General features: G+C 40.4%; 1 protein-coding gene across 3 annotated transcripts in view; it reads left to right on the top strand.

Moving 5' to 3' along the window:
- The first annotated feature begins 2,571 nt into the window (after positions 1 to 2,571).
- SLC25A13 (solute carrier family 25 member 13) overlaps positions 2,572 to 27,070 on the top strand; it is a 100,101-nt gene continuing 75,602 nt past the window's right edge. Inside the window, exons 1-3 of one of the 3 annotated variants that reach the window (XM_061468531.1) lie at positions 2,592 to 2,675; positions 4,891 to 4,905; positions 26,768 to 26,821. In XM_061468531.1, coding sequence (XP_061324515.1) covers positions 2,664 to 2,675; positions 4,891 to 4,905; positions 26,768 to 26,821 — 81 coding nt within the window. In that variant the 5' untranslated portion in view covers positions 2,592 to 2,663. Of the gene's footprint in view, positions 2,676 to 4,890; positions 4,906 to 8,663; positions 8,706 to 26,767; positions 26,822 to 27,070 lie in introns of those variants that run through there. The other 2 variants (XM_061468533.1, XM_061468532.1) reach the window with 2 other exon arrangements.

Here is a 27,070-nt window from a genome sequence, read left to right as displayed (position 1 = left end):
TTAAACTCATCCCCTTGCAGTTTAACATAAAAAAGTCATGCTTCTCTCCAGTCCAGCTGTTCTTGGATTCTCCTCTGCACAATGACACAGCTTCACTAGAAAGAATGAAAAATGTTCCTCCCTTATTCCCCAGAGCAGTCTACGGCTTTGTGGTTAACACATACTGAAAGGAGTATGATACATGGGCCTGAACCTAACCTCAGCCAACAGCGGACTTTGAAAACAAGTTGCTTATGTAGCCAAAGAGAGTGCTGTAATCCACCGCAGTCATATTGCATGCCATTTTAAAAGTGAACAGTAGTCTTCACTGCCTTTTCTATGAAGATAAAGAACCTGGACATGGTCAAAGACCTGCCAGGCCAAACCCTTTATGCTGATTGCACTCAGGTTTTCATGTAAGCTAGTCAATGGCTAAGGTCCTTGCCAGGACCAAGGCACTGCTGAAGGCAGGACTTGGGGCAGCTGGAGCTCTTGAAGACTGGGAAATTAAGCTGATTCAGACTTAATACAGGAAGGGATGTCTAAAGGTCATCTAGTCCACTCTCCCTGCAGTAGGCAGGGACATCTTCAACTAGACCAGGCTGCTCAGAGCCCCATCCAACCTGATGGGTAGATTCAGACTAGATATAAGGAAAAAAGTTTTTACAGTGAGGGTGGTGAAACGCTGGAACAGGTTGCTCAAACAGGTAGTAGATACCCATCCCTGGAAACGGTCAAGGTCAGGTTGGACTGGGCTCTAAACTGTACTGATTTTCTTAGCAGTATTAATATGCGAGGAAAAAAAAATCCCATTGAAGCCTGTTTGCACAAAAATAAAGCTCAATAGGACAGACTTTCAGCCTCATATCTAAATATCCTGGCTTCTGTATAGCCACAGAATGTTGTGTTTGTATTCTAAGACAATTCTTATGCTATTTTCTCCCTGTCATTTTTCTCTTCTTAGTGGTATTATTAAAATAATCCAAGATTGTTTTCTGTTGTTTATAAATGGACTGCTATTATCTATTCATTTATGACAAGGTGACAGTATTTACTTATCTAGTTTGCAGATAGGCACTACATAATCTGTTTTTCGTGTTCATTTGAAAAGGTGTGGTTGGAGGAAGGCTCCAAGTCTGCTTTGCTCTAATGACTGTTTTCTGGGTCAGGGAGATGCAGCAAGAAGAAAAAGGCTGTGCTGTCTCAGGGAACAGCTGTGCACATGCAGCAGGCACATGGATGTGGGGCAGGTAGAAAACAGAAGAGAATGCAGTGAGTGGGAGGGTTTTTACAAGAAGCAGATTGGAAGGCTGATTAAAATTGAAGGAGGCCTTGCAAGTGATGGAAGAAACTTTCAAGGAACATGAGAAGACTATACAAATTGCTGAAAACCGTCATGTTATTTAATCATTGGATTGAAAGCAAACATAAAAAGACCCATCCTGCAAAGATTTATAGTGGGCAGATGCATTTATGAATCTGCACCATTTCTATACTGTCTCCCTCTAAACAATTAAAAACAATTAAAGAGTTAACTCTTCTGATTTATAATGTAACAGATCTGTCTTGGAGATCCTTCACCTTTTTAATATGTTTACGATACTCTCTTTAGTGAAAATGCTGGAAGATCTACCTCAAAGCTATGACTAACTCAATACCCCATTATAAACACAAAACCTCACCCCTAAGCTACTCTTGTAAGTACCCTTTAGTTACATGCACAAGTCCGCACTACCAACCTCAGGTCAGCCTAAAATCCCCTAAAGAGCCAGAAGCTCTGAGGCCAGTCACAGTGGGCATCGGGAGGGCCCTGGTCACAGCCTGTGTGCCAAGTGGTATGCTGCCAAACACGCGCAGACAGGCTGTCTGTAGACAAGTCTGCAGACTGTCTGTGAGGCTGAGTGTGCCATACTTGTGGTCACCCTGGGTACAGCTGTGGACTCTAGTGGGGCTGCTTACGTGTCACGTTCACACTGGGTTAGGACCTAAACCAGCATTGAAAGTATGGCTCATTCTTGGGACATCCTAGAACGAAGCCTTGGGATACAGCAATTGGATAAAAGATCCCTCAAACAGCAGTCTGACTTGCACAGAGGTACACAGCTCTGGGCAGGATTTGCTGAGGGGTGCAACACCAGCATCACCTCTGTGAAGGCGTTTCCCATCCTTCCACTGCTTGCCCAGGTGTCCGGAGGCATTTCCTCGTGTAAATAATAGAAGTCAGTAATAGGTAACACGGTCACTTGGGTCTCTCCAGCAGCCAGAGGGGCTGCAGAGTCCCTCAGGGCTCCGCGTGCCCTTGGGGTGACCCGGAGGATGCCAGGCCACCATCCATAAGCTGAGGAGAAGACACGAGGCAAATCGGGTGTCCCTCACCGGGCAGAAGCAATGCCCGCCCCGAAACGGCATCAGCCGGCTGCTGTCTGAGGCCGCACCTCCCGGCGCCTCGCCCCGCTGACCGCAGACCCGCTACCCGCCGCGGGGCCTGGCCGTGCCGGGACGGGCGATCACGCGGGCCGCAGCCGGCCCGGGAGAGGTGCAGCCAATGGGCCGTGCCTGGGAGAGCGGTGACGGCCGGCGCTGGCGGGCTGGTGCGCAGGCGGGGAAGCTGCCTGCCGCGGTCGGAAGGGAGGGGAGGGGAGGAAGGGAAGGGACGGGAAGGGGGTGGCCGCGCCGGGCACAGCATGGCTGCCAAGGTAAGTCACCGCCGGCGGCGGGCGGGGAGGCGGCGCGGGCGGCGAGCTCCCGGCGTGCGCCAGCGCGGCCGTTGGCGGCGGGGAAGGGGCCGCGGCGGGAGGCAGGCAGGCGGCCGCCGCGTTTGACCTCGGGCCTGTCCTTGGCGAAACCCGGCGGGTGGCGCCTGCTCCTCCTCGCGGCGCCGCGGCCCCGGAGGAGGAGGCAGAAGACGGGTGGGCTGCAGGGCCGAGGGGCGCCCGGGCCGGGCCGGGTAGGGTGCCGGGCAGCGCGGAGATCCCCACCTGCCAGCCGCGGGGAGCGGGCCTGCGCTTCTCTCGCCATGCACCGTTCGCGGGTGCTGCCTGCGGGGTGCAAGGTAGCTGGTCCCGCCGGGCCGGGCGGCCCTCACCGGTGCGGCCCCCACGCTGTCCTGCCGGCAGCTCCTCCGAGCGCTGTTAGGCCCAGCCGTGCCTCGGTGAAGGCCCCTCTGGACACATACTTACACAGTATAGACATGTATAAACATATATATCCGTATGTGTTATGTGCACACCTATTTTTTTGAGGAGAGGATGCAGGTCCTTAGTACAGCGGCTGGCAGGTCAGGACCTCATGGGGCTCGCCATAGGTAGTGATGTTGGCGCCCTTGCAGGTCTTAGCATGATGGTCCACTTTTGCTTTTTCTCCCATTTCCCCATATACCTGTTTTTACCTTCTGTTTTCACATTCAGTTATAATTTCCAAAAAGTATTGCTTCTTAATGCTCTCCTGTCTGATACCTGTTAGGGTTTTCTGCTGTTTCAGAAGGATAAATTAATTGAAATACTTTATAATCAGTTGTTTAATAACACACTTCCACCTCAGAAAAAAAAATAAAATTAGCCTTTAGTTGGATCAAAGCCATATGAAAAGTTAGGTATTCCACTTCTAATGGCAGATAAAATTCTGTGTGGTTTTGGTGTTTCAAAACTTACTACTAGGCTTTCATTTATTGAATACTGAGACTTAAATTGAGCCATATCCTGGTCTTGTTGGAGTCAGTGATGAGACTTGCATCAAGAAAACATCATAAAACTTCCCTAAAAAACGCAAAGCTTCACGTGTGCTTGGTGTGAGCAGTCATGCATTCTGCTGTCTCGGTGAGTCCATGACAGAGCTGCTGTCAGCACCTACCTCACTAATAACTTGGGTAATTGGGAATGCGTGCTGTTTTAATGGGCTGGGCAATATGGGATTCCTCTTTGCTAGGGTATATGAAACAGTCATCCCCAAATATTATGTTTATTATTTATAAATCTTAATTGCCCTGACTAGCTTTGTTGATTTTTTTTTTTTTCTTTTGGATTGCCCACTGGTTCATGCACACAGCACATCAGTTGCATCTTACCAAACTATCGTTGCTAAAAGACTTAAAAGTCTTCCATTCACTGAATTTATGAACCTGTTATTCATCTTTTCCTCTCCAAGCAGCAGTTCTTAATCTGCAATGCATTTGAATCCACACTAGTCACATATGCTTTAAAAATGTGGTACATGTGATAAATGTTTGTCTAATCAGGTAGAAATGTGTGCACTATGATACATGGTTGCATGGTGTCCTTCTTTTGGCTTGGCTTATGACACAGCTCAAATCACCAGAATCTATACAAGCATATGTTGGAAAGGCTCACAGTTAAGGAGGAACTGAATTGAATATCGTAGGTTTCTGATTATGTCAGGCTTGGCAGAGAAATACCCGATGAAGAGAGTAATGGGTTGTCACTAGTGTCATGAGCATCCTTGGTGCATTGCAAGATGGAGATACAGTGCTTTGTACTGCAGTGTTTACAGCCCTCATAGCTTCAAAAGAAGGCTTCTAGCTGCAGGCTTGAACGTGTTTTGAGAGACTTATGTTAAAAAAAAAAAAAAGCAGAACTAGGAGCAGCTAGAATGGATTAATTATTAAGTTACCTTGTGAGACTTCAAGGGTTTTTATCTTCCTGAGGTGAAAGAGTTGCTGTTAAACACTGATGAATTTCTATTTTTATTGAAGTCACTGGCAAAATGTAAGTAGCATTTTGTACTCTGATAACTGAGTCTGAGCTCAGGTTCTGCAAGCACACATATGAATAACTTTGCCATGTAAAGAGTTTCTGGGCCTGAAGTTATTCACATGTGCTTGCAGGCACGGGCCTTGATTTGTGTTCTAACTTCCCCACTGATGCATCTCAGTAATGTTTGCCTTTTTCACCTCAGCCAAACAATGGACTGGTGAGTCGAATGATTTTTCTAAAATCCTTTCAGTACCTTTTCCTTGTCAGTATCCTGCATGACTGCTACCTTTAATTTTTTTATTATAACATTTTAGACATTTGAGTCTTTGGGATTGAATGTAATTGTGCTTCACTTGCAAGATTTCAAATGCTGACATTTTAAGCAGACTCCAGGAGTTCAGTCTGTCAGAAGGAAAACCCAAACGGGATACTGTTAAGGCCGCATAGTTAAGCACTCAAGTATCAAGAAATGGGCAAAATGTTTACGTATGGAATCTTTAAAGTTCCCCAACAATGCCATTTTATTTTCTTTGTTGTATGTTACTCAGTGTCTTGCAATTTATACAACGTTTTAAACAGTGTGTAGTGCACATCAGTATATTTTCTTAATCTTTGAAAACATTTTCTGAAAGTGTTTTGTGAAAATTGCACCGTAAATTATATTTGCACAAATTGCCAGTAAAAACACAGCTGAGATGTTGCAGTAAATTTTTACCCCATTGGTAACTAAATTACCATCCTAGGTACTGGCTTCTTTCTCTGAATTGCAGGGAAAACAGGCTATGTGGAAAGCCTTTATGGTAATGAATGTACAGAGCAATAATTATGTTCTATGTAGTGTGTCATGCTCTAGTTCTTCATTTTGAGTGTGACTACATTTTAACAATGTAATCATAAAGTTTTCTCTGCCCATTATCCAGATACTTGTAAAGAGAAGTTACATAGTCTAGTTAATGCCCTTGGTATTCATCTGCTGTGTATTTTACAGAAAAATTAACTGTGACTGTTGTGTGAATGTAAGCTACCTTTGGTCCATGTACTGCTACACAGTTCTGGGTATAGCTGTTACCTTATGCATGTGCCAAGTGTGATTTGCTATCTTTCTAAAGTCCTGCTGCTTGGTAAAATATAAACTTATTTTCAGTGGAAGTTCTAAGGTACTTCTCAAGGAGACCTCTTTCCACAGCAAATTTTACCTTTACCATGGTGCTACTTTTGTCTGTTCAACTTACGATCAGAAATGGTTATTTATGATTGGAGCTTGCATATATATTATACTTAAACTTTGTCTTTCATAACCACTGAGCTACATTCAGAACAGTTAAAAATTGCATTAATGAAAATTCCAAACTTAAATAATTTCAATAGATAGATAGATTAAAGTAGATAAACAATTGGAAACTGTGTAAAAGCAGTGGATTTAGCTTGGAAGCACTTGTACTCCATTAAACTTCATCTCTGCTATGGACAGCGTATGAATAAATTTTGACACTTGTCTTGAACTGCATAGTACTCATATATGAGTTGATATTTAAATACTGTGGAATATCTCTGATTTCTAATGTAATTGTGCATGTGTGAACTTTTATCCATTGGGCACATACTGGTTACCTCTATTACTCAGAATGTATGAGTTATTTTGAGATTGTTGTCTTATGAACAAAGTGAACACCGACACTACATGTGAAAAATCTAGTTGTAGCATGACTGCTCAAATGAAGGCATGAACCTTACATCAGTACCTGGTGGGACTACTTGCATGTTTAATTTTAAGTGCATGTGTAAGTTTTCTGAAGAACAAATGCCTGTCAAAAATATGTCAGTAGGGTAACACGAAGAAATTTGTTGCGGATTTTACTTACATGGTAATATTTGGAATGTTTCTAATGCAAAGTAAAGAATATCTGTTTTGCAGGTTTTTTATATTTAACAATTTTTTTTTTTTAGTTCTCTTTGTGCTTGTGTTTTTCTGGGGCTATTTCCTAAGAAAGCTGTATCAATTATATATTCTTTCTGGTTGCTGCCATATTTACCTATAAAATCCTAAACTTTAAATATCAAAAATAGTTTGTCGCCATCACAGGTTCCTTGTATGTCTTGGTGTTAATGTAGTCAGACATTTCCCACTAAACAACCCAGTCCTGCAAGAGGCATCACCTTGAATGAATTAGAGTTTGATGAAATATTGATGCCACTGCCCCTGGCTCTGTGGGCCTTTTTGTGTCCAAAATGATCCAATTCCTGCACTGAATGGTGTGAATTAATGAGGTCTGGATAAGCAATAGCTGAAATACAAACACCATGGCAGTTCAATTCTAGGTGAATATGATTTCAAACAATGCCAGAACTGTTAGATGCTGGTGCAACCATGCCACCTTGATTATTTTGCTTCCATTCACACCCGGTGTGTCCCTTTGTGCATCTTACAGCTCCATCATGCCTCTTCATTCGTCTCCTCCCGTGCTCCTCTCCCCTGTGCTATCAGTAGGGTGGGGGTGCCTGAGAATAGCCTGAATTCACTCTTGCTCTCCATGATGCCATTCTTCCCTTCCTCCAGCAAATTGGAAGAGAAGAATTGCATTGCATTTCATTGCATGTGGATTTGTTGAGTCCTCAGAAAGGAACAGGTGAGGGATCTTAGGGTTGTGATGGGCTACTGTGTCCATGAGAGGAGTAGAGTCCCTTATGGACAGGTTCCAGCTGCTCGGTGAGATCAAAATTATGGGGGAAGTGGTTGGTGAGTAAGGAGAGAGCAATCTATTTCCCTGAAGCATCAATGAATTTGTGTACTCTAGAATGAATAGAATCATGACACTTAATGGCACCACAGTAATTTTTTTGTGGTGTGATAGCACCACATAAGATCCATGTGGAAAGTGATGTGTAGTTACACACATCACTCATTGATGTGTAGTTTTGGAACTGCACATGAGTGTGTAAATTCTTAAGACACCTTATGTATCATAAAACTCTTTTTTTCCACTTTCCCCCTCAGAAAAAAACATGTATTTATGCTGCTTATGACTTATTACTGCATCTTGACTTCTTAAGAGACTAGAATTTGCCTGTTAAAGGGACACTGTATTTCTGTGAGTGCTGATAACTTAAGACCTTTTCTAAGTGCAAAGTAGTACGCATGCTGTCTGTAACTGAAACAGAGGAGAAAGCAGATAATTTATTCCTCTTCCCTTTGTCCAAACAAATCACACAATTGTTTGTGTGTTTGGTTTCATTCTGTTTCTTTTACTGCACAGGTCTTTTCTTATGACATGTACCCCTAGGAGGACTACTTGAGTCCTAGTGCCATGAGGTGCACAGCAAATTAAGGGGCCCAGTGTCAAGAATAATTCCAGGGAAAACACTCATGGAGCAACTATTGTGGAAAAAATCCATACAGCGCTCTTCTGCAGTGAACACTGAGTTATTACACTGGAGGTTTTGCCTCAACTGAGTTTATATATTTCCTTGTGCTGCTTCCACCCCCCCTTCCTCCTCCCTTCATTGTCAGAGCAAGGTAGGGGCAAGAGGAGGTGGTCAAAGAGGTTGGTTTATGTCTTAGTATGTTAGAGAGGTACTGATGGGATCACGTGTTGCAGCTGCCAGTGGTTGTTACAGTTTTTTGAAACTTGCTCTTTTCCATTATGATGTCCCTGTAAGAGGATTTGCTGGATGACCTCACTTCATGTCTAGCTCTAGCAGAGTGTTACTGGACCCAGCACTTATGTGTATATCCTTACATGCATCTCGTCTGTTGTGATGTCCATGGGAAAGCATTTAAAGTTACCTGGATCTTACTGCTTCGGGAAGTGAATTTCTCCTTCTATGCAGCTTTGTGTTCCAGGATGTTAGAGAAGCTCTTCCAAGTGTGCTTCAAATGATATGTTAAAGGCGCTCTCCCTGATTCTATAATGTAGACAAGCTTACAGCCCTGAATGATAACAGTGTGTCTTCTGACCAGCTTGTTTAGGCCAGTATCTATTTTATTTATCTATGTTGTCCAAGGACTATGAGAAGGAGGTATGTGGTACTGTATTTCCTGGAAGATGGCATGAATATGCTGCTTAGCTTAATTTTTGCTTTTGACCTGTGGAATTGCTTCTGCTTTGGCTATAGAATGGCATCATCATACTGAATAGAGCCTGTATGTTTGTATGGTGCCAAACCTGAACTTGCATGAAGCCTCTGGGCACTACTGTGACTCTGATAATCATGCTACTTCGCTTCAGCTACAGCACGATATTCAGAAACATGATATTTTATGGTGGTAGATAACTAGCGATAACTAAGGATAGTAAAATGTAAGGTTACATTTTTTTCTGGTGACTTCTCTTTTTGGCAAGTATCTGTAAATCAGTCATTTGCAGGGAGATAAGAGGTCTTTATAAAAACACTCTATCTTCCATTGCTTTGGAATAAAGCAATTTCAACTTAAGGTTGGTTAAAACACTTAAAGGAACACTGTCCGTTTTCATAACATTTTAAAATAATTTCATGCTATTTACAGTACCTTAGAAACATTCAATTGCAGTTATACTCTTTACCAAAAACGTTACTTGGCCTGCGCAAAATCCACTGTGTTAAAAGATGAAATTGCCCATAAGGAGTGGGTTGTTGGAATTTTTCTTCTTCTCTAAAGTAGTCAAAAAAGAAACATCCAAGAGTGGAGGAGTGAACATGTGTACACCAAACTATGTTTGGAGAAGAGACAGAAGGAACAGAGTTTGCCACAGGCCTGATCAGACTACTCTGGTTGGATAGTTGTGGGGTGCCCAACCTCAGCTGCTGGGTTCATATGCTTCCGATGTCTTGCATGCCTAGGCAACCTGCAAGAACTGTTTCTGTACTGACCAGTAAGTTCACTTTTTGGGTCTCCTTGAAGATCTGCCTTACTCCGTGGCTTACTTTTGGCCATGTGAAAACCAGAGCCTGGAGTTTAGGCGAATAAGAGTTTTTTGGTGTTCTCTAGATGAACATCTCCCTGCCTAACTTTTATCCACTTGGCTTTGTAAGTAGAATTAGGAAACCTGTCTGAGGTGGCCTGGAACAGATACCACAACAGCCAGTGTGCTGACTAGGGAGCATCTAAGTCAGCCAATGGGAAATGAAAAAGCTGGGGGTGTCCCAGGAGGATCTTCAAACAGCAAGGCTTAATCTCTGTTGTAGTTAGCAATACAAGGACTAAGGCAAAAAGAGGAGTGGGCCAGAACCCAGTTCTGTTGCTAAGAATTAGGGCACCTATCTGGGAGGGGGGAAGATTTGGATTTTTTGGATTCAGTGGTGTTTATGTATTTTGCATGCATGTTACATCTACATGCCACAGTTTCAGAGGGTTGTGGTGCTTGATGCTTGCTACAGCTAAGCCAATGCACATTAGATGTGTTGCATTCATGGTTGCTGGGCTGAGTGAGGATGCCTGATCAGTGGGCCTGAACTGTCTGTACATGCTGAGCCAGGCCTGTGGCTGTTCTGGATATGCACCTTGGTGGGACTTCTGGCATCCTGTAAATCTTAAATTGCATGTACCTTTCTGCTAATACAAGGATTGTCTCTTGCATCATGCTGTGACTGAGGTAATGGAGCGTGCTGATGGGTCTGACCCTTGGAGGCCGAGCAAAGTGGAGTTTGCAAATACACAAACATACTTTTTATTTATATAGAGTGCACTGAGAGTGGCAGACTTGTGCCCAGACAGCCAACTCTTTTAAAAATAATTCTTATATCTTCTTAGTATCATCATTGCTTTCATAGTTTTAGGAGGATGACAGTTCTTTTTGGGGGTCCAAATGTAGGCTGGACCAGGCGTCTGTGACTGGTTCTTTGCCTGTTTTGCCTTCCTAATGATACTGGGCTGATTGTCTCTTGGCTGAACTTTCTGTAGCTGTTTTATTGGTTGGGTTGACATGGAGAGATACCTGTTTGTTTCCTGAACCAGGTTACTGTGATTTTTAAAAGCCAGTGGTAGACCTGAAGCTGTGATTCAACATGGATAATAGTAAACATTCAGTAGCAGTAGTAGGGTAATGTAATGGTGCTGGAGTGAGTACTTAGGGTAGTTAACTGACTTGGCAAGAAGTAGACCAGCTTTTTTTTTTCTTTTTTATAATATATATACTTAAATTGGTTTTGCTTTCTTTAAATCATATCAGTTCCCTAATATGAAACTATAACAGTAATAATATGCTGCTTTTCCAGCAAAGCACCATAAAGTTATGTGGATGGCATGCTCTAATGTAGCACTGAGCACAGAAATGCCTTAAGCTGGAAATGTGCAAAGGGTTGTCTTGTATGACAACTGTAGAACCATTTACTGCCTTGCATTTATAGATATTTGTGCATTTTCCACTGCTCAGCAGAGAAATGAGAAGAAATTTTTTTTTACCAGAATTAGGTGTGCTGTTTGCTGTGGATCAGGTGGTTTGTTCACTGAGAGCCCTTCGTGCTTGTCTCATGGTGCTATAACCACAGAGATGCTAGAGCTTTTTCCCTAAATGTAAGAGGCATGGTGCAAGAGTGTAGCCATGGGGATGTAACTGTAAGTTTTGCATAGGCAAAATTGTGAGGTTGTCATAGAAGTAATTGGTCAACTGATACACCCACTAGTTATTTAAATACCAGTGGGCAACAGTCAGTGTAAATGTTCAGAAGCAGGAAAGTAAAAAATGGAACTGAAACACCAAGAAAACTATGTCACCATTTTCCTCTTAAGTATTTATATTAAATTCTTTGAAAGTCTTTTGTCCCATTTTCTCTATGTAGCCAAGTAACTGTACTGATGGAAGCGTTTTTGAAAGGCAAACTGTGATGTGAATTTTCCATGGAAGCAGAAATAAAAAAATCAGACTGCCCTTGCAAATGATTTAGTGTTGTGTTGTTTCTGGTTTTTGGAAGATATGTCTCTGATTGGCTTATTTATGCATTCAAATGTGAACTGACTTTGCTGTAGAAGGAATAACTGCCTCTTGTTTTAGGCAAGTTTATGGTTGCATTTGCTCTGATTAGCCTGGCTGGTCCCTACATGTTTTTCTAGCGGTGCTGATGAATTATAGCTAAACACCACACACAGAAGATGACTGCAGTCTTAGGCTGCAGGAGTCAGGCAGCTGGTGAAATCCTAACTCAGAGGCATTTTTCTCCCTTTAAAAATGTGGGAGAGTAAAGGGGAGTGACATTAATGGTGAAGATGATGGAACCTTGCACATGATGCAGTAATCCTTATGATTTTATTCTTAGATTGGTAGATTTTGTATTACTGATGGCACATGTGAATTGTTCAGCAATATGGCATTTTATGAATTATCCATATTAAAATGTATAAAGAGAAAAATGAAGAGCCTAGTTACAAATTCATTTCATGCATTTGTGTTAAGGTTACTTTTGCCTTTATGGCTGTGACTTCCACATCACGTCAGTCTTGCTCCCTACCAGCCAGTCCATGTTAGCACAAATAATGTTGTTGCTTTATTTATCCCTTCAGCAGGAGACTCAGTCTCAAAGACTTTGGACCAGAGCTGGGGGGAAGTTAATATCCCTTTGAGAACAGGCAGCTGGACCTTTTATAGGAGTCCTTACTGTGTGGTTTGTTTTTTTTTTAAACTCAAATATCATATTTCCAAAATTTATCCAATTTAAGGTTATCGTGATAAATAGTATTACTGCAACTTGTGATTGCTTTATTCTAAAATACGTTTCCATTCTTAAGTGGCACATTTTCTTTACTCTCCACATCTCCTGCATGTGGGATAAAGAGTGTTTTGTCCCCACAGCAGCCTTTCAGTTTGTGATTCAGCCTCACAGTTTGTGATTCTTCTCAAGCACCATTGCTTGAGTTTACTGAATTTAGATGTAGACTTTTTGGGAATCTGGGCCTTGCCATCAGTTAGAGCTTCGTTTTGTTTTAGGTAGGGCATAGTTACGCCACAGTGTTTGCTGTGAAAGCTGAGAATTTTGGTTCTCACCCAAGCTGTCAGTCAACTAGTGTCCAAATAGCCTCCTGTTTTCAGTAGATGTTCCAGATTTTTGTCTCCTTAGTCTTTCCACACTTTTGTCATTCTTACCATTAATATTTTGGGTAGTTGTAATTGCAGCAAATAGGACAGATAACAGTTCTTGAAACTGTTAATTCTTGCTCCACAAACTGTCCTTATGGCAGGTGAAGACTTCCCAGTCATATTAGTGCTGTTTTAATTATTGTTACTTCTCTTTGATTAAAAATAGGTGCAAAGAGTGAAAAAAGATGTTGACAATGCAGCATACTGCTAGATTAATTAGATTTGATGTAATGTGGGGAGAAATGCGCAGGTGTGTCTTTATTCAGACATGGAGGATCACCTTATTTGTGAAGTGCAGTGATTCACAGGAAGCAGATGAATGTACTACTTCAGCATCTCTCTTGGGTATCTGAGACAGGAATGTCTGACAGCAAAACAGACTGGTCAGGGAGGCAGATGATGACTGATGCATTGTAAATTGAAGAAGAGTCTTTCAAAACCTGACCTTTTTAAATAAGTGCATTAAATGCTTCTAGACTAGCTTATCCTGTTTTCTAAAAGCTGCCAGAATACAGAATTAAATTCACCTGCCAAGGTCTAAATTCTGGTAAACCAGCAATGATAATCCTAGAGTTGTAGTTATCTGTTGAACTATCATTAGCTGAGATTAGCTACAATTTATATAGCTGGAACTTGATTATGTGTTCTGTTCAAAACAGAAATATTAAGAAAATAGTTTTACTTGAAGGGTATTAGCAGTAGTCTTTAATTTTTTTCCAGTCTTCAGGTCCCACCGTAAGTCAATCCCATGTGAAGATAATACACTCTCAAACTCTTAAACTCTAGTTTAAAAAAAATAAATCTCATGAGTATAAAAATTTCAAGGCTTTTAGAGGCTATTTTTGCAATTATGGGAACCTATCAGAAGAGTAATACATGTGCTTTTTACAGCTATGATTTTTATATCCTTGATGATTAGGGCAATTGAAGAATTGCAAAGAGCAACCTTAATTCCAGAGATATGGAAGAAAGTGTCATGTAACTAGATGACCACAGTTATTAGACAACCTTATAAACGGGTAGAAGTAGACTTTTTCCCCCCTCTTCCTTCATATGCCTTTATGTAATTAGTGCTCTGAAGTGTTAAAACCTTGGCTGTTGAGCTAAACATCTGCTGAGCAAATTTAAAACAACATTTCTGAGCGGTTGTGGACCTGTACAGGGTGGGAAGTGTAGGGGATCAAACTCTGAATGCTTCTGATATAGTTGAACAAATTTTTTTTTATCTGAAAACTTCAGGAGAAGGATGAGAATTCCATTTGTTATTTCCCCAGTAGAGTTTATTCTTCCTCTCTCTTCATTTGTGCCACTGTAATCTTGTTGGTACTTCCTTCGTAAGTGAAATTGATTTACTGGAATTCAGATTATTGTAGTGAATGCCATTGACCACAGATTTTTCCAGCTTCATGCACAGTTTTGTATTTATCTTTTAACATATTTCGGTTTCTGTAGGTGAATACTACCTGATCTTTATTTACTGAGGGTTTAGAAATGTTCCTTCCTAGAGCCCAGTTTCATTTCTGTCAAAGAGAATATGTTTAAACTTAACAGGAAATGGAAGGTTCAAAGAAGGTTCCTTGGCAGGTTGGAGTCTTTTTTTCTTTCTAGTGCTAGCTTTGCAAGGAGATGAGGAGAGAACAACAACTAGCATTCTGTTCTTTGTTTTTCTTTCTTTGTGCACTGGGGAAAATGTCTGTAGATTTCAGAATATAGAGTCATAGAAGAGCACACATTTTTCTGCCTTTTTCCTGATGGCGTTTGCATGCTGCCTAAAAGTGCTCCTAGTCAACAGGGGAGGATGCTCTCACAAGGATGATCCCGAGCCAAATGCCAATCATCCAGCCAGTAGGAGGAAGAAATTCTAATTGTCTTCATATTTATGTTGCTATTTCTTATCCCAACTTGCCTGAACTCTCTCAGGCAATAGACTTATCACTTATTTGGGGTTTTGGGGTTTTGCCTCACTCAATGGATGTTTAATTCTAGGAAGTTAGCAAATGTGCTCACTTCATCTAAGTGAAGTGGTAAAATAGAATAGTTTTTAAGGAATAAATCAGAGCAAATTATTCAGTGTTGGAGTAGCTTGAGCGGCATCTGACTATATCTTTTGTCAAGGACTGATAGGTATTAATCAAAATGCAGATAACATCTCTAAAACATAAAAGGCCATTGGTAGGATCCTGACACAGATATTCTGTGTCAGTGCATGCAGCTCTAGTTTGGAGGTCTGTGTTCAAATGTGTGCACACATGGTGGTTTCCTACATTGAGAAGGGAGATCTCCTGCCTTAATGTTTCTTCCAACTTTTGTGTGTTTCTGGTGTTGCTTTGTGGGTTTTTTTCTGCAATTCATGTATGCCAGATGCCCACTACACCTTCTTAGTTGAGTCTCTGGACCGGTGTGTGAAAGAGACTAGGATGTTGTCCTGTATCACTACCAGGGCAGGAGGCTCCCTATTTACAGGACTCAATTTAAAGGTATTTTCTGCAGTAGCAGTCTAGTGTTGTCATGTATGCTTTGTTAAGTGACTTTCCTGTCTCATCCATCCATCCCATGACCTGATAGATAGGTCTGATTTTAGGATAGCAGAAAAGAGGTCTGAAAATTAGTATTACTGAACTAACAGCAGGCTGTTCATTATTATTGTCATCTTTCTTTGCCTTGGGAGTATGAACCATTTCCAGTCTGCCCTGGAACCCAGGCTACTAAAACCTCTTGGTCACGTATTTTATTATTGTAGGTTTTTATCATGTTTGACAACTACTGTTTGATGGAACATCACTGATTTAACAAATCTTTAGCAGAAGAAGCCCTTAAGTGAGGCACTGAGTATGAAAAGCCATTAGAAAAAACTGTGGTATGTAAAAATACTGTGTCTGGTTGATTCCTGCTCTCAGCCCATTGTGCAGTCTGAATCTGACTAGAGAAATCTTCACGTGTTTAGGGGAAGAAATTTTTGAATAATTTCACATTTCCATTAAAATAGTTTTTGTCACTGACATCAAGTCAGCCTTCCTCCTTCCTGTCACTTCACCTGTCTAATGCTGTGTGCCATTGTGTGTCAGTCTAACTGGAAACTACTTTGTAAAGATCATGAATTAGTCCCATGTTGATGCTATTTAAAAGGAAGAAAAACATGACAACAACAAACTTCCTACAAATGCTTTTACTCTGTTCACACGCCCAAATCAGTTACTCGGTCTGCATCTTTTCTTTCAAGACTGACTGGTGTGAAGCAGTGGATTCAGGCTTTTCTGCATTGTAAACACTGTGCTACAAAAGTTTTGGGCTTCTCTCTTCTCACAGTAAAGAAAATGAGGCACTGGAACAAGTTGTCCAGAGAGGTAGTAAATGCTCCATCCCTAGCAGCATTCAAGGCCAGTGCTGGACAGAGCCTTGGGCGACACGGTGTAATATGAGGTGTCCTTGCCTATGGCAGAGGGCTGGAACTAGATGATCTTAAGGTCTTTTCCAACCCAAACCATTCTATGATAGCAGCTGTAAACCTCTTGCAATTTGCTTTTGGTATTCTATTGCATGTAACTTACAGATTCAGTATCTCAGTTATGAGAATAGCCCAAACCCACTTAATTCTCAAGTGTTTAAATATTTAACCCAAATAATGTAGAATTAAAATAGCACTTATTACTTCCTTATTCTGTATGCCATTGACAAATTAAAGATAGTAAACCAGCTTTTTCCCTTTTTCTTGTGGATGGGTGGGGTAAGGTGGAAAGAGGGCAATGAGCTTTTGAAAATGATGGAAGGAGCTTAGCAAAGTATGCACAAAAATTCACTATTTTCCTTCAGTGTTCTTAGAAACTTTTATACAGAATGGGAGTCTACAGTTCTTTTATGGCTTTGAAAGCCTTGGTGTACTTTGTGTTGTGTGTGACCCACAGTTTGATTAAACAAAGGGATGTGTCATGAAAATTAGTGTGAGGTCTCCTGGCTTTTCTCATTGCTGTTTGAAGACTTTCTGGGCTGGCAGAGGTTGTGAAAGCTGTGAAGAGTAACCACTGATAGATTGTCCAGAGTTTTCATGAGGCACAGCATTATCTTTTGTGCATTTCAAAGGGCTGGATCAACTGGTCAGGAAAAAGTTTATGGAATTTAATTGTTTTGGAAGATTGATGACAAAAAGTGAACTACATTGTCAACTGATACCAGTGGCATACTGTGGGATGACAGATGTATTGCTCTGAATTCAGGTCAGGGTGCTGACATTATTCCAAGTATCCAAGGAATTAAATGGAAGAACTCCTGGTTAGATATTGAAAGAATAGTGCCAGAATTCCTGTAGTATCTTAAACTCTGCTCTGCATTTGGTTAATCTGGTATTTTTAGATCTTGGTTTAACTGCAGTGCCCCCAAAGAAGATGGAAGTACCTTTCCGGGAGGTGGGGGAGGAATTATATTTAATTCTGTTTTCCCCTCTGCTAAGGGTGCCTACCTGAATGTAATTTTAGAGATACTTTTTTTTCTTAATTCCTATCTTTAAATCAGAATGCTCAGTTTGACATCATCATCGTTTCCACTGCAGCCAAATGATCTCACAAAGATATTTTGAAGGAAATGCAGTAGGAGTAAATTTAATGTTTTAATGAAACTGTTATTGCTTTGTGCAAATATATGTAGCGGAATAGACTCACAGATGAGAAGCCCAAATCATTCAAACTAAAATCAGAATGGTTTCTCATTAAAATGTATTAAAATGCTGGAAATGTTTCTGCAGTTTCTGAAGAAGATGAGAAGGTTTTAATTATTGTTGTCAGGTATCTTACAACTGTGCGAATCACGGAGAGTTATTGTGAACTCTTTAACAATTTTGACTAGTTGCAGCAAGTCAGTGGCAGGTAAACCTTTAGTATTACAGTCACTGCCTTACATAAATGATTTAGATCTCCATTAGATTATTTGACATTCCCATATGAAACTGTGAATTATTTCCAAGTACCCTTTTTGATAGGTTCAGCTTTCTGTTTGGGTCCTTAACAAAGATTAAAGCCAGGTTGAACGGGGTTTGAGCACCCTGGTCTAGTGGAAGGAGCCCACGGCAGGGAATCGGAACTGGGTGATCTTTAAGGTCCTTTCCAACCCAACCCATTCTATGATTCTGTGAAGGTCATGTGCTCACAGTGGCCTGTGACAACTGTGTAATCTGCTAAAATTTACCCACAAAACATTTGTTTACTGACCTTTGAATTGTAAAATAAAATGTTAAACTGCCTTTACTTTGTAATTGCCCTGTCTGCAGAGTGATGAACTAGTAATTTTAAACTGAAACGCATATGATGGCAGTCAGACAAACAGTGATAACATTGTCTGCAGGCAAGAGTATGTTTGCAAACTCATATTTTGGCATATGTATTTTGAGATGACAGGTAAAAATTTTCAAGGGGGAGACAGATACTTTGTTATGTGAAAGTCTAGTTTTTCCATAGTCAGGTTGACTGGGAAAATCATGGTTATCTGGGAAAGGTGGATAGTTACTTTGACTACTTTAGCTTTTGCATAGTATGCCCATGCACCTCATGACCCAATATTCAACTGTGCTGAGTGCTGTGCAGCTGAAAAATAAAATAAAATAGAAAAATTATCTTTTTCCTTATTAAGTAGCATGGTGTTATTATTTGCCCAAGTATGTGATGGATTTCTGCTGTAATTTTCGTTAGCTTTGAGGAAGGGTTCCTCACCACAGGTCTTAAGATTTTTTTTGAGTCTCATCATTTATAGCTTCTACTAAGTTTGCTTTGTGTGTGTGATGCTGTTTCCATTCTGCAGTTGTCTCTGTGTTCTTTTTAAGGTAGTAGAATTGGATCCTTGCACACTATAAGGATTTATGCCCCCTCCCACATCCTTCCCAGTTCTCTGAGCTGCTGAGGTGTAGCATTTTGAATAGAGTTGAATAGATGGATTTGAGTATAAATAGGATCTTGAAAAGTGAACTTCTGTGTTCAAAGAAGAAAGCACAACATGAAAACAAAATAGGTTTGACTGTCAAGTTATTCCTACATAATTCCTGTCACGCAATTATTAGTCAAGACATGTAATGTATAGGAACTTTTCTCCAGCACATTTCTTTTCCTTGCTTATTCACAAGCATGAAGTTGCAAATAGCAGCAGTTACTCTAGCAAGAGTTTGAGGCAGACCTTTCCACAATTTACAGGCATGGATTGCACATCCATATAATTTCTTTTTTTTTTTTTTACCTTATCACAGAATTAGTAGCTGTTTTAAGAGCAGAACGTTCTGTTATGATATCCCTGTATGGCACTGCTCCAGGTTTGCTTTCTTCAGAGGGTAGCAGGTTTTTATTTATTGCTGCAAATGATCCTGCTCACTCACTGGGACCTTGTGCCACAGGGTAACTTCCATTGCATTGACATCCAGGAATCATGGTGAAACCTTTTGTAACACTGTTCAAGGTGTCTTGGAACCTTGAGCACCAGGAGTGTGGGGACTTTGGAGAGCCTTGTAACTTTTATGTTCCATTCAGTGATGGCTCTCCCAGAGCTCACTCATGCTCTGCACAGCTGTGAGATGATGCTTCTTGAAGGTGCCACCTTGTGAGAACCATGCTGTTAGACAGCCTTCTGTCTTAATTGTGGCTTACCTGTTGCTTAATCCTGGTCCAAATACATGTTTTGTGCTAATAACATTGGGTGCCAGGTAAAATTAGTGATGCTCTAATAGTCTGCCACTTCTCCTGAACTGCTTTTGATCTTGCTGTTACACTGGAGAATTTTCCTATCCTTTGCTTCTTTGGATGAGGTGACTATTTTCCTGCCAGATGTAAGCCAGAAATTTAGCTCTAGAAGGCAAATTGCCAGCGCTGGGGTGACTATTTTTGGAAGACAAATGTGAGGAAGTTGGTATCTTGAGCTTATGATCTATGCATTGGTTGTACAGTATCACTGTTTGTAACATAACAAACGCTGAGAGAATCAAAAGGGAGCATCGATAAACTGGGGTGAGGTAGCTGCTAAATATGTTTCAGCAGGTCAACATTCATCATGATTAGGTATGCCTTTGTTTCTGAAAGGTGTAAGGAAGCAAGAGGGAGAACAAAGTAAGAGTGTTAGCATCTGTCATCCCATCCATTTATGGTGAGCAGGAGGGTTTTTTTTTGAAAAATATCCATGAGTTAATGGAAATGTCATTTGATCATTCACTTCAGCAGCTCATTTGGAAATAAACTGTTTTATTGAAGAGCCCCTAATATGTCTTATGTGTGATTACTGCATTTCTGAAAGTGAGTGGTGAGCTCTGGTTTGCCGAGATACATTGGGGTATGTTAGTATTATATGATCGCCATCGCAAAGTAACTTGCTTGTGTATCTTTGGATCACAGTCCTGAACATCATCTGAGTAACAATGTGTTGTAGAGGAGCTGTGAAACAGTAGGGAATATTACTTTGAGGAAGAATATAGACTGGTACAGTCAGAGTACTGTAGCACTTTATCATAGATAGGTAAAGAAAGTGAATGAATGGAAAAGCTGACCTTTTTCTGGTATTTCTGATGGCAACATGAAAAAGTGAAAGAGAAATTTCTGGTTTTCACAAAGAGTTGATTTTCAGGTTCAGTTTCTCGCTGTAGTGTAGTACATCATGTTCTGTTGTAGGAATGACAGCAGTTGCTTCTGTGTCCTAGTCCAGAGACTTACTATGAACTAATAGTCCACTTTATTCCTAACTGCATCTTCTAATACATGCTTAAAGTTTGGAGTGGATAGTATTGGTCACAGTATGACTCTTGTTAAACAATTTTGCTGAGCAATGGCAATGCCTAGCTACTTTTACCTTATCATCAGGCTAGTTTTATGGTCTGGTCCTTCTGTTTTCCAGGTCTTTAAGTAGGAAATTTGTAGAAGTATGCAGTCTAAATGTATTTTAGCATTAATTAGCTGTCTTTGGAAATTCTTGTGGTAGTTTTCCTTAAGATATATACTGCTCCCACCTTGGTTTCTCTGCGTGCTTGGAAGCATTGTGCAAACTGGACAAGCATTTTCCTATGTGTTTGTGATCAGTTTCTGCGCAAAAATGGTATAATTTATAGGGAATCTCCTTGTGTGAGAACTGTCTTACGAACAAGACAGCTGCATTTGCTTTGGGACTTTGAAAGCAGGATCAAAGCTAGCAGGTAATTGCCCAATAAAGTATGTCTGTTAGCTTTGATGCACTTGGGGGAAGTGAGGCTTCCACTTACCATGGTGCAGAAGCCAGACTGGGAATTGCCTGGAGATCTATAATTGTGACAGAGTGAAGATGGATGTGAATACTTTTGCTTGGGATTTGCTGTTTCTGTTAGCTAGCAAAGTTTGTTCCGCTTCAGCATTGTGTGGGGTAGACTCATAACAACTGTCTGGCTTCAGTTGTGTTCATTCTGTATCTTTGTGCACTGAATTGGGCTGTAGGATCTGAGAAGACTGTTGATTAGTGTTAGTAACATTTCTTAGCTTAGTTAGGTGTTATTAGACAAAGGAATGCAGTAACTGCTACTTAGGGGAGGGTTACTTTTGCAAAATATAATGTTCAACTCAGGATGAGAACTGTTCCTAGTAAATAAATGGTTCTCAAGGCTGGATGTGTGCAGACTGGTAGGACTGAGTGTACCTGCTTAGTAGTTAACAACTTCTTTTACAGTGCTTCTTACCCTAAGCCTTAGGTAGGTATGCCAAATGCCATCTGATTATGTTGTCCTGGGAGAAATACTCAGCTTACAGTTAGGGAGGTCTGGCAAGAAGGTCATTTTGATCTACATTCTATGCCAGCTCTCCTGGCAGTTGCTTGATTCCCTGTTTGGTGAGCTGATCCACAACTTGCTTGCAAACTTCCCCATGATCCTGAGTTCTCTGTAGTTGGTTTTCCACTGCAGACCACAGTCAAGTTCTTTCACTTGGATTCTGTCAAGCAGAAGGAACAGCAGTGCTTTTCCTGAGGTGAGAATATGTTGAAGCATGTTGGGCTAATGAAAAATGGTTATTTGTGCAGCTGAAACAGGAGGCAGTGGCCTGGGCAGGTGTTGGTGCAGAACTGTTATAACTTCTGATGCTGTATGCAATGATGGAAAATGACCATGGGGAGTTGTTAGGTTAGAAGAATGGTTGTGTATGTTTGTGGTAGTATTATTGTAAATATGGAAGAAGGGCAATTCTCATCTAAGTAAGCAAGTTTGTATTGCAGTGCAAACTGGAGTGCAGCCAGCAACTGCACTTTAATTGCTTTCCAATATTCCAGTCAGTCACTTAAACAAGAATGTAAGGTCAGGCCCTGGTTTGATCTCCTTTGGAGTTGCACATTTTGAGTGTATATGTATACTTTTAGCCAGAAGGAATCATTACGATGATCTAATCTGACCTTTTACATAAACTGGGCCACATCTGTTTTTGTGTTACAGGTGGACTCAATAACTTGTGATGAGACTAAAGAATACCTCTAGAAGACATGAGTTTTCAATCTTGACTTGAAGTCTTTTAATGGTGTCATATACATTGTGTTCTTTAGTTATGTTTAGGAATGGAAGAACTTTTAAAAAATAATCTGAATTTCAACATAGAATCATAGAATCACAGAATAGTTAGGGTTGGAAAGAACTTTAAGATCATCAAGTTCCAACCCCCCTGCCATAGGCAGAGACACCTCACACTAAACCGTATCACCCAAGGCATCGTCCAACCTGGTCTTGAACACTGCCAGGGATGGAGCATTCACAACCTCCCTGGGTATTCCAGTGCCTCACCACCCTAACAGGAAAGAATTTCCTTCTTATATCCAATCTAAACTTCCCCTGTTTAAGTTTTAACCCATTACTCCTTGTCCTATCACTACAGTCCCTAATGAAGAGTCCCTCCCCAGCATCCCTATAGGCCCCCTTCATGAAGCTACTAGAGCTTGTGATCAATTGTAATAAAACATTTTCTCTCTTTCTATGTTCCTGTAGATAGTGTTCTCTAGAATTAAGCAGACTGAGCTCACCAGTGCCTGGCAGTGAGACAGTCCTACCACAGTCCCAGTTCTCTACTTGGAGGAGGGCTACTCTCCAGCATTTTACCAGCTTGCTGTCAGGGGTTTTTACAGGCAGTGAGGTAGAGGGGGACATATGTACCTCTGTCAGCTTTCACCTTCTCACTTGAGCTCTGTTCAGATTAATGAGGAATAAACAATATAAGAAATATTTACCTCTTTATCTTTGATTGGGACTTGCTGTTGTCCCAATAAACCTTCTGAAATACTGTAGCAAATCCCAAGTATTCCTGGATCCCAGTCACCTTTCTGCTCTATCCAAGTGGTGGCTACTAAGTAAGTCTTTACAATCAGGTGAGAATGTCAGACATTTTATATTTGCCATTAGGTTAATGCTATATTGGCATTTATTCTAATTTTCCTACTGCCTTTTTTCTCTCATGCCCACTCATGCTGTTGTTCTTTACTGGGTGGAGCACACTCACTGCTTTGTTCGTTCTTTTGTACCTTTTGATACCACTTACCATCTGACAACCTGTTGTTTCTGTATTGTGTATGACAAATATATTAATAGAGTTGATTGGAAATGTAATATAATTTTCTTTGATTCCCTGTAGATTCTGTTTTTTTGTGTTTTGTTGTAAAGTTAAATTTTTCTGGGAAGAGTCATTTCGCATTTGTTGTTGAGGATGAAAATGATAACTGAAAATGCATGTCAGTATAAATTGAGCATAAGTCAACAAGGAGAAAAGAGTTCTGCTGGAGAAAATGGGCTGAAATTAAGATCAAGGTGCAAGGGAGTTTAAAGATATGAAGAGCTCCAGCGTGCAAATCAACCCATATTTTACTGTCCCTCACTTTTACAGAGCTTTGCCTTTCTTTGTGCACCCTCTGTCTCCCTTTGCTGAACATCATTGCTAATGGGAGGGATTCAACATTTTAAAATTCAGTTCTTATATTGCCTGTGCTGACTTGTTCTTCAGATACATTATAATGCACATATACACCTAGTATGTTGGCTAACTTTCAAGTATCTACCTTAGGAATGAAAATCCCTGCTGACATCTTCTGTACATTATCCCAGTCTTTTCCATAGCATGTCCTGACCTTGTTATAATCCTGCACTTTAGTTTCTGTACTCCCTGTTGTCTCTATTTTTTGTGGGTTTTTTTTAATACATGTTGTTTGTTGGAGAGCTTTCTTCACTGAACCTTACTTAATGAAGGTTACTGGTGTTTTTTTTGAAGTGTTAGTGTCTGTTACAAATCATCTCTTTGTAAAGAGCAGTAACATATTTCCCTCAGATCTGCTTTCTGAAACGTGTCTTCACACAACCCATGCCTACCAGCTCATATTGGTTTTACCTCAGGCTGGTTTTTGTCTTTAGAGATAAGATAAAGTAAAAAATGGAGAACTGTTTCTAGTAAGAAAATATCACCTAAGCCCAGTTGTATGAAAATCAGTAAATATCACCTGAGTTGACTGACAGGAGAAGCAGCTTGTGTCTGTGGGTTGCTTGTCAGCAGGCATACTACCTGTTGACTTGCAGTCTTGTTGGCATCAGGTTACTTGGCCCACCTTCAGCTGCTAACATAAGTGGGAACACTTTTCAGAATGGTATTGAAAGCAATATTTTGACCTTTACCAGAAGAGGAATCTGCTAGTATTGCTTGTCATCGGGATCGGTTCTTGTGTCTGTGTGTGCATCTTCACCTTTGCCCACAGCTGGGGGTGGATGAAAGGCTAAATTACGTACTTCTCCTGTTAGCTCTGTGTGGCTGCATGATCATCAGTCCTCCAGAATGTGTAACATAACCTAATAGAAGCTCTTTTCCTTAACTGGAGTCAAGCAAGCCTTTCAAAATGGAGATTGGTGGATGACACATGGACAAGTCAGTTAACATGGTGCTAACCATTTCGTTCCTCTCCTGTGTCCTGGGAAATGGAAGAGTATGGAAATAGACTGTGGGAAATGGAGGGAAGCCATGGTCCACAGCTGCTGCTTTTGATGCCTGTCTGCAGTACCTCAATGCATTCATTGACCTGGCCAGCTTCAATATATTTCAGTGTATGGTTTGAAAGAATCTTACCGTAAAAAAGCCATGAGAAGGCCCCTATAGTCAAAAGGAGGCTGAAAAATGGCAGCTGGGCTCTGAGCACATTTTGTCTCCAAAGTTTCTCAAGATTGTTAATGTCAGTGAAACCAAAGGAAAAAGAGTAAGTTCAGTTACCAGCATGTACTCTTTTCCTTTGTTCGTCTCATCCCTGGTTTCTTTAGGCTTAGATTTCTGGGACAGGATAAAATTTAAACTTTAAGGCAGATGAAGTGTGATGCTGATATATTTTTAAAGGCTAAAGGTCTTTGGAGCATCTTTTGTTTGCCTATATAGTGGCAAGATTCTGAATTGCAGCAGTATAGAAATTTTGGGGTATTTTTCTTTCCGCAAAGTTCCCAATTGTTCTAGAGTGGCAGATTTTTACAAATGGGTTTAAATTAAATCTCTGGTTACTACACAGTGGTTGCATTTAGGACAGCTTGTACTTTAGAAAATACACTTTTTCAGATTCCCAGGTTCACAATTACACTTTGATTTTTTGCAACTGCCTCCTCTCAGATTTCTGCACAAACACAGAATTGGAGCTCCAGCTGTGGACTCTGTCAGTTGAGTCCTAGTATAACTTCAGGTGGGGTTTTTCCCTTTTAAAAAGAAAAAACAAACCCAAGCTTCTAAAATTTCTAAATTCTAAAATTCTAAAAACACTCTGGGTTTTTTCTGGAGGGAATGTTGTCTTTTTTTTTCCTTTTTTAGTTTTTAAATGACCCATTTAGAGTGAGGAAAAGCTTACTAAAGATTCTTTGGTACATGTGAGAATATGATGCTGTTGTAAAGACTTGAACAGTTTCCTACCATTTCCTGCAGTACTCTAGTGTGCTACTAGAAATGTGCTTGCAGTCACATTCACCTGTTATGGTCTACCATTGCTCTGGAGAGTGCAGAGAAGTAGGAGTCATGTTTTATTGACAATGTTTCTGATGTTTAGTTCTTAGGAGAGGGTAAGATTTTACGTCTTGCCCTATGGCTGTTTATTCTCCATTACAGAGTAATTTTTACAAGTTTTCTTTAAGATGCAGGTTTGCTTGCAAAGTAGTTTTTTTAAGAAATTAGATTGATGTGCTGAATTGACTTATCAGATGATTGTTACTATGTTGGCAAACACGATTTTATCAAAGAATCCTGAAGGAGGAAAGGGAAACTATAGCAGGCACAGACTGAGGGAATGAATTTACTTAATGGCAAAAGCAGCAAATGGAAGGCATGGTATGCCAACAAAGAAAGTACTGATGGGCTTACTCCATAGTGAATATAGAATATTTCTTAATTCAGTATTTTTTTTTGGGGAAAAAAATTAATTACTTTGGGTTTGTGGTGCTAAGTGTAACTTAGATTTTAGCTGGAACTGGCTAGTTGTCTGATCTGCAGAAGAATCTAAATGATGTGCTTTCTAAATTTACCTCATCAAAAGGGTCTGCACTGTAAGTTTAGATAGTTTAAAATATTGCAAGTAGGAGGCAGAAGTACCAATCAACCAAATAATTACATTGAAATTCAGACTTTTAGGAAGTTGCTTTTTTGGAAGAATTTGTGAGTATTTTATTCTTGCCATCTATCAGTTGGGGGCTGCATATGGTACTCTGAAATCCTTAGATGAAAGATGCTGGAAGTATAAAAATCCATATGGTAAAAATGGTATAATGCGGAATCCCAGCAGAGAGGTATGTTGGAAAGATTTGATACTTGAATGTCTTTGTGACTTGTTAATGTGTGCTTGTTTAAGAATTGCAGGGTTGCATAAGAGAAGCAGTTACAACAAAGATGTTGAATAACAATGTAAATGTGAAATGAATAAAATAAGCATGGCCAGCTAAAGCAGTACCTAATTTATCTAAGGTGATCGTTTATTTTCATCACTTGTTCTGTTGTTTGAATGCTTCCTTTTAAATGACACTTTGACATCTTTTGTATAAATTATGCATATTGATGTAATTGTATTTACTTGTAGGTGGCTCAAACCAAGAGAGCTGATCCAGCTGAGTTGAAAACAATATTTTTGAAGGTATGTATAAAGTAAATATTTTATTCCTTCTGCTTAAATTTTTCATATCTTTTGCTCTGTTATTGCAGCATACAACTCTTGATAGCTTTTCCAACCATTAATCAGTCACTGTATTATTACCATGTTAGACTTAAATACCATTATCAGAATTGAACAATGCTCACCAAGAAATCAGATACATTCCTGAGTGATTATTGTATTGACTCAGAAGAAGTATTACTATCTTAGAAAAAAAACTCATTGTTCAGA

Source organism: Pezoporus flaviventris, unplaced genomic scaffold (genome assembly GCF_033815535.1).
Source record: "Pezoporus flaviventris isolate CSIRO_AGI_PZ_B2104156 unplaced genomic scaffold, CSIRO_AGI_Pfla_v1 ptg000047l, whole genome shotgun sequence".
Lineage (NCBI taxonomy): Eukaryota > Metazoa > Chordata > Aves > Psittaciformes > Psittacidae > Pezoporus > Pezoporus flaviventris.
Note: the sequence above shows the minus strand (reverse complement) of the source record. Positions and strands in the feature narration are given on the sequence as shown.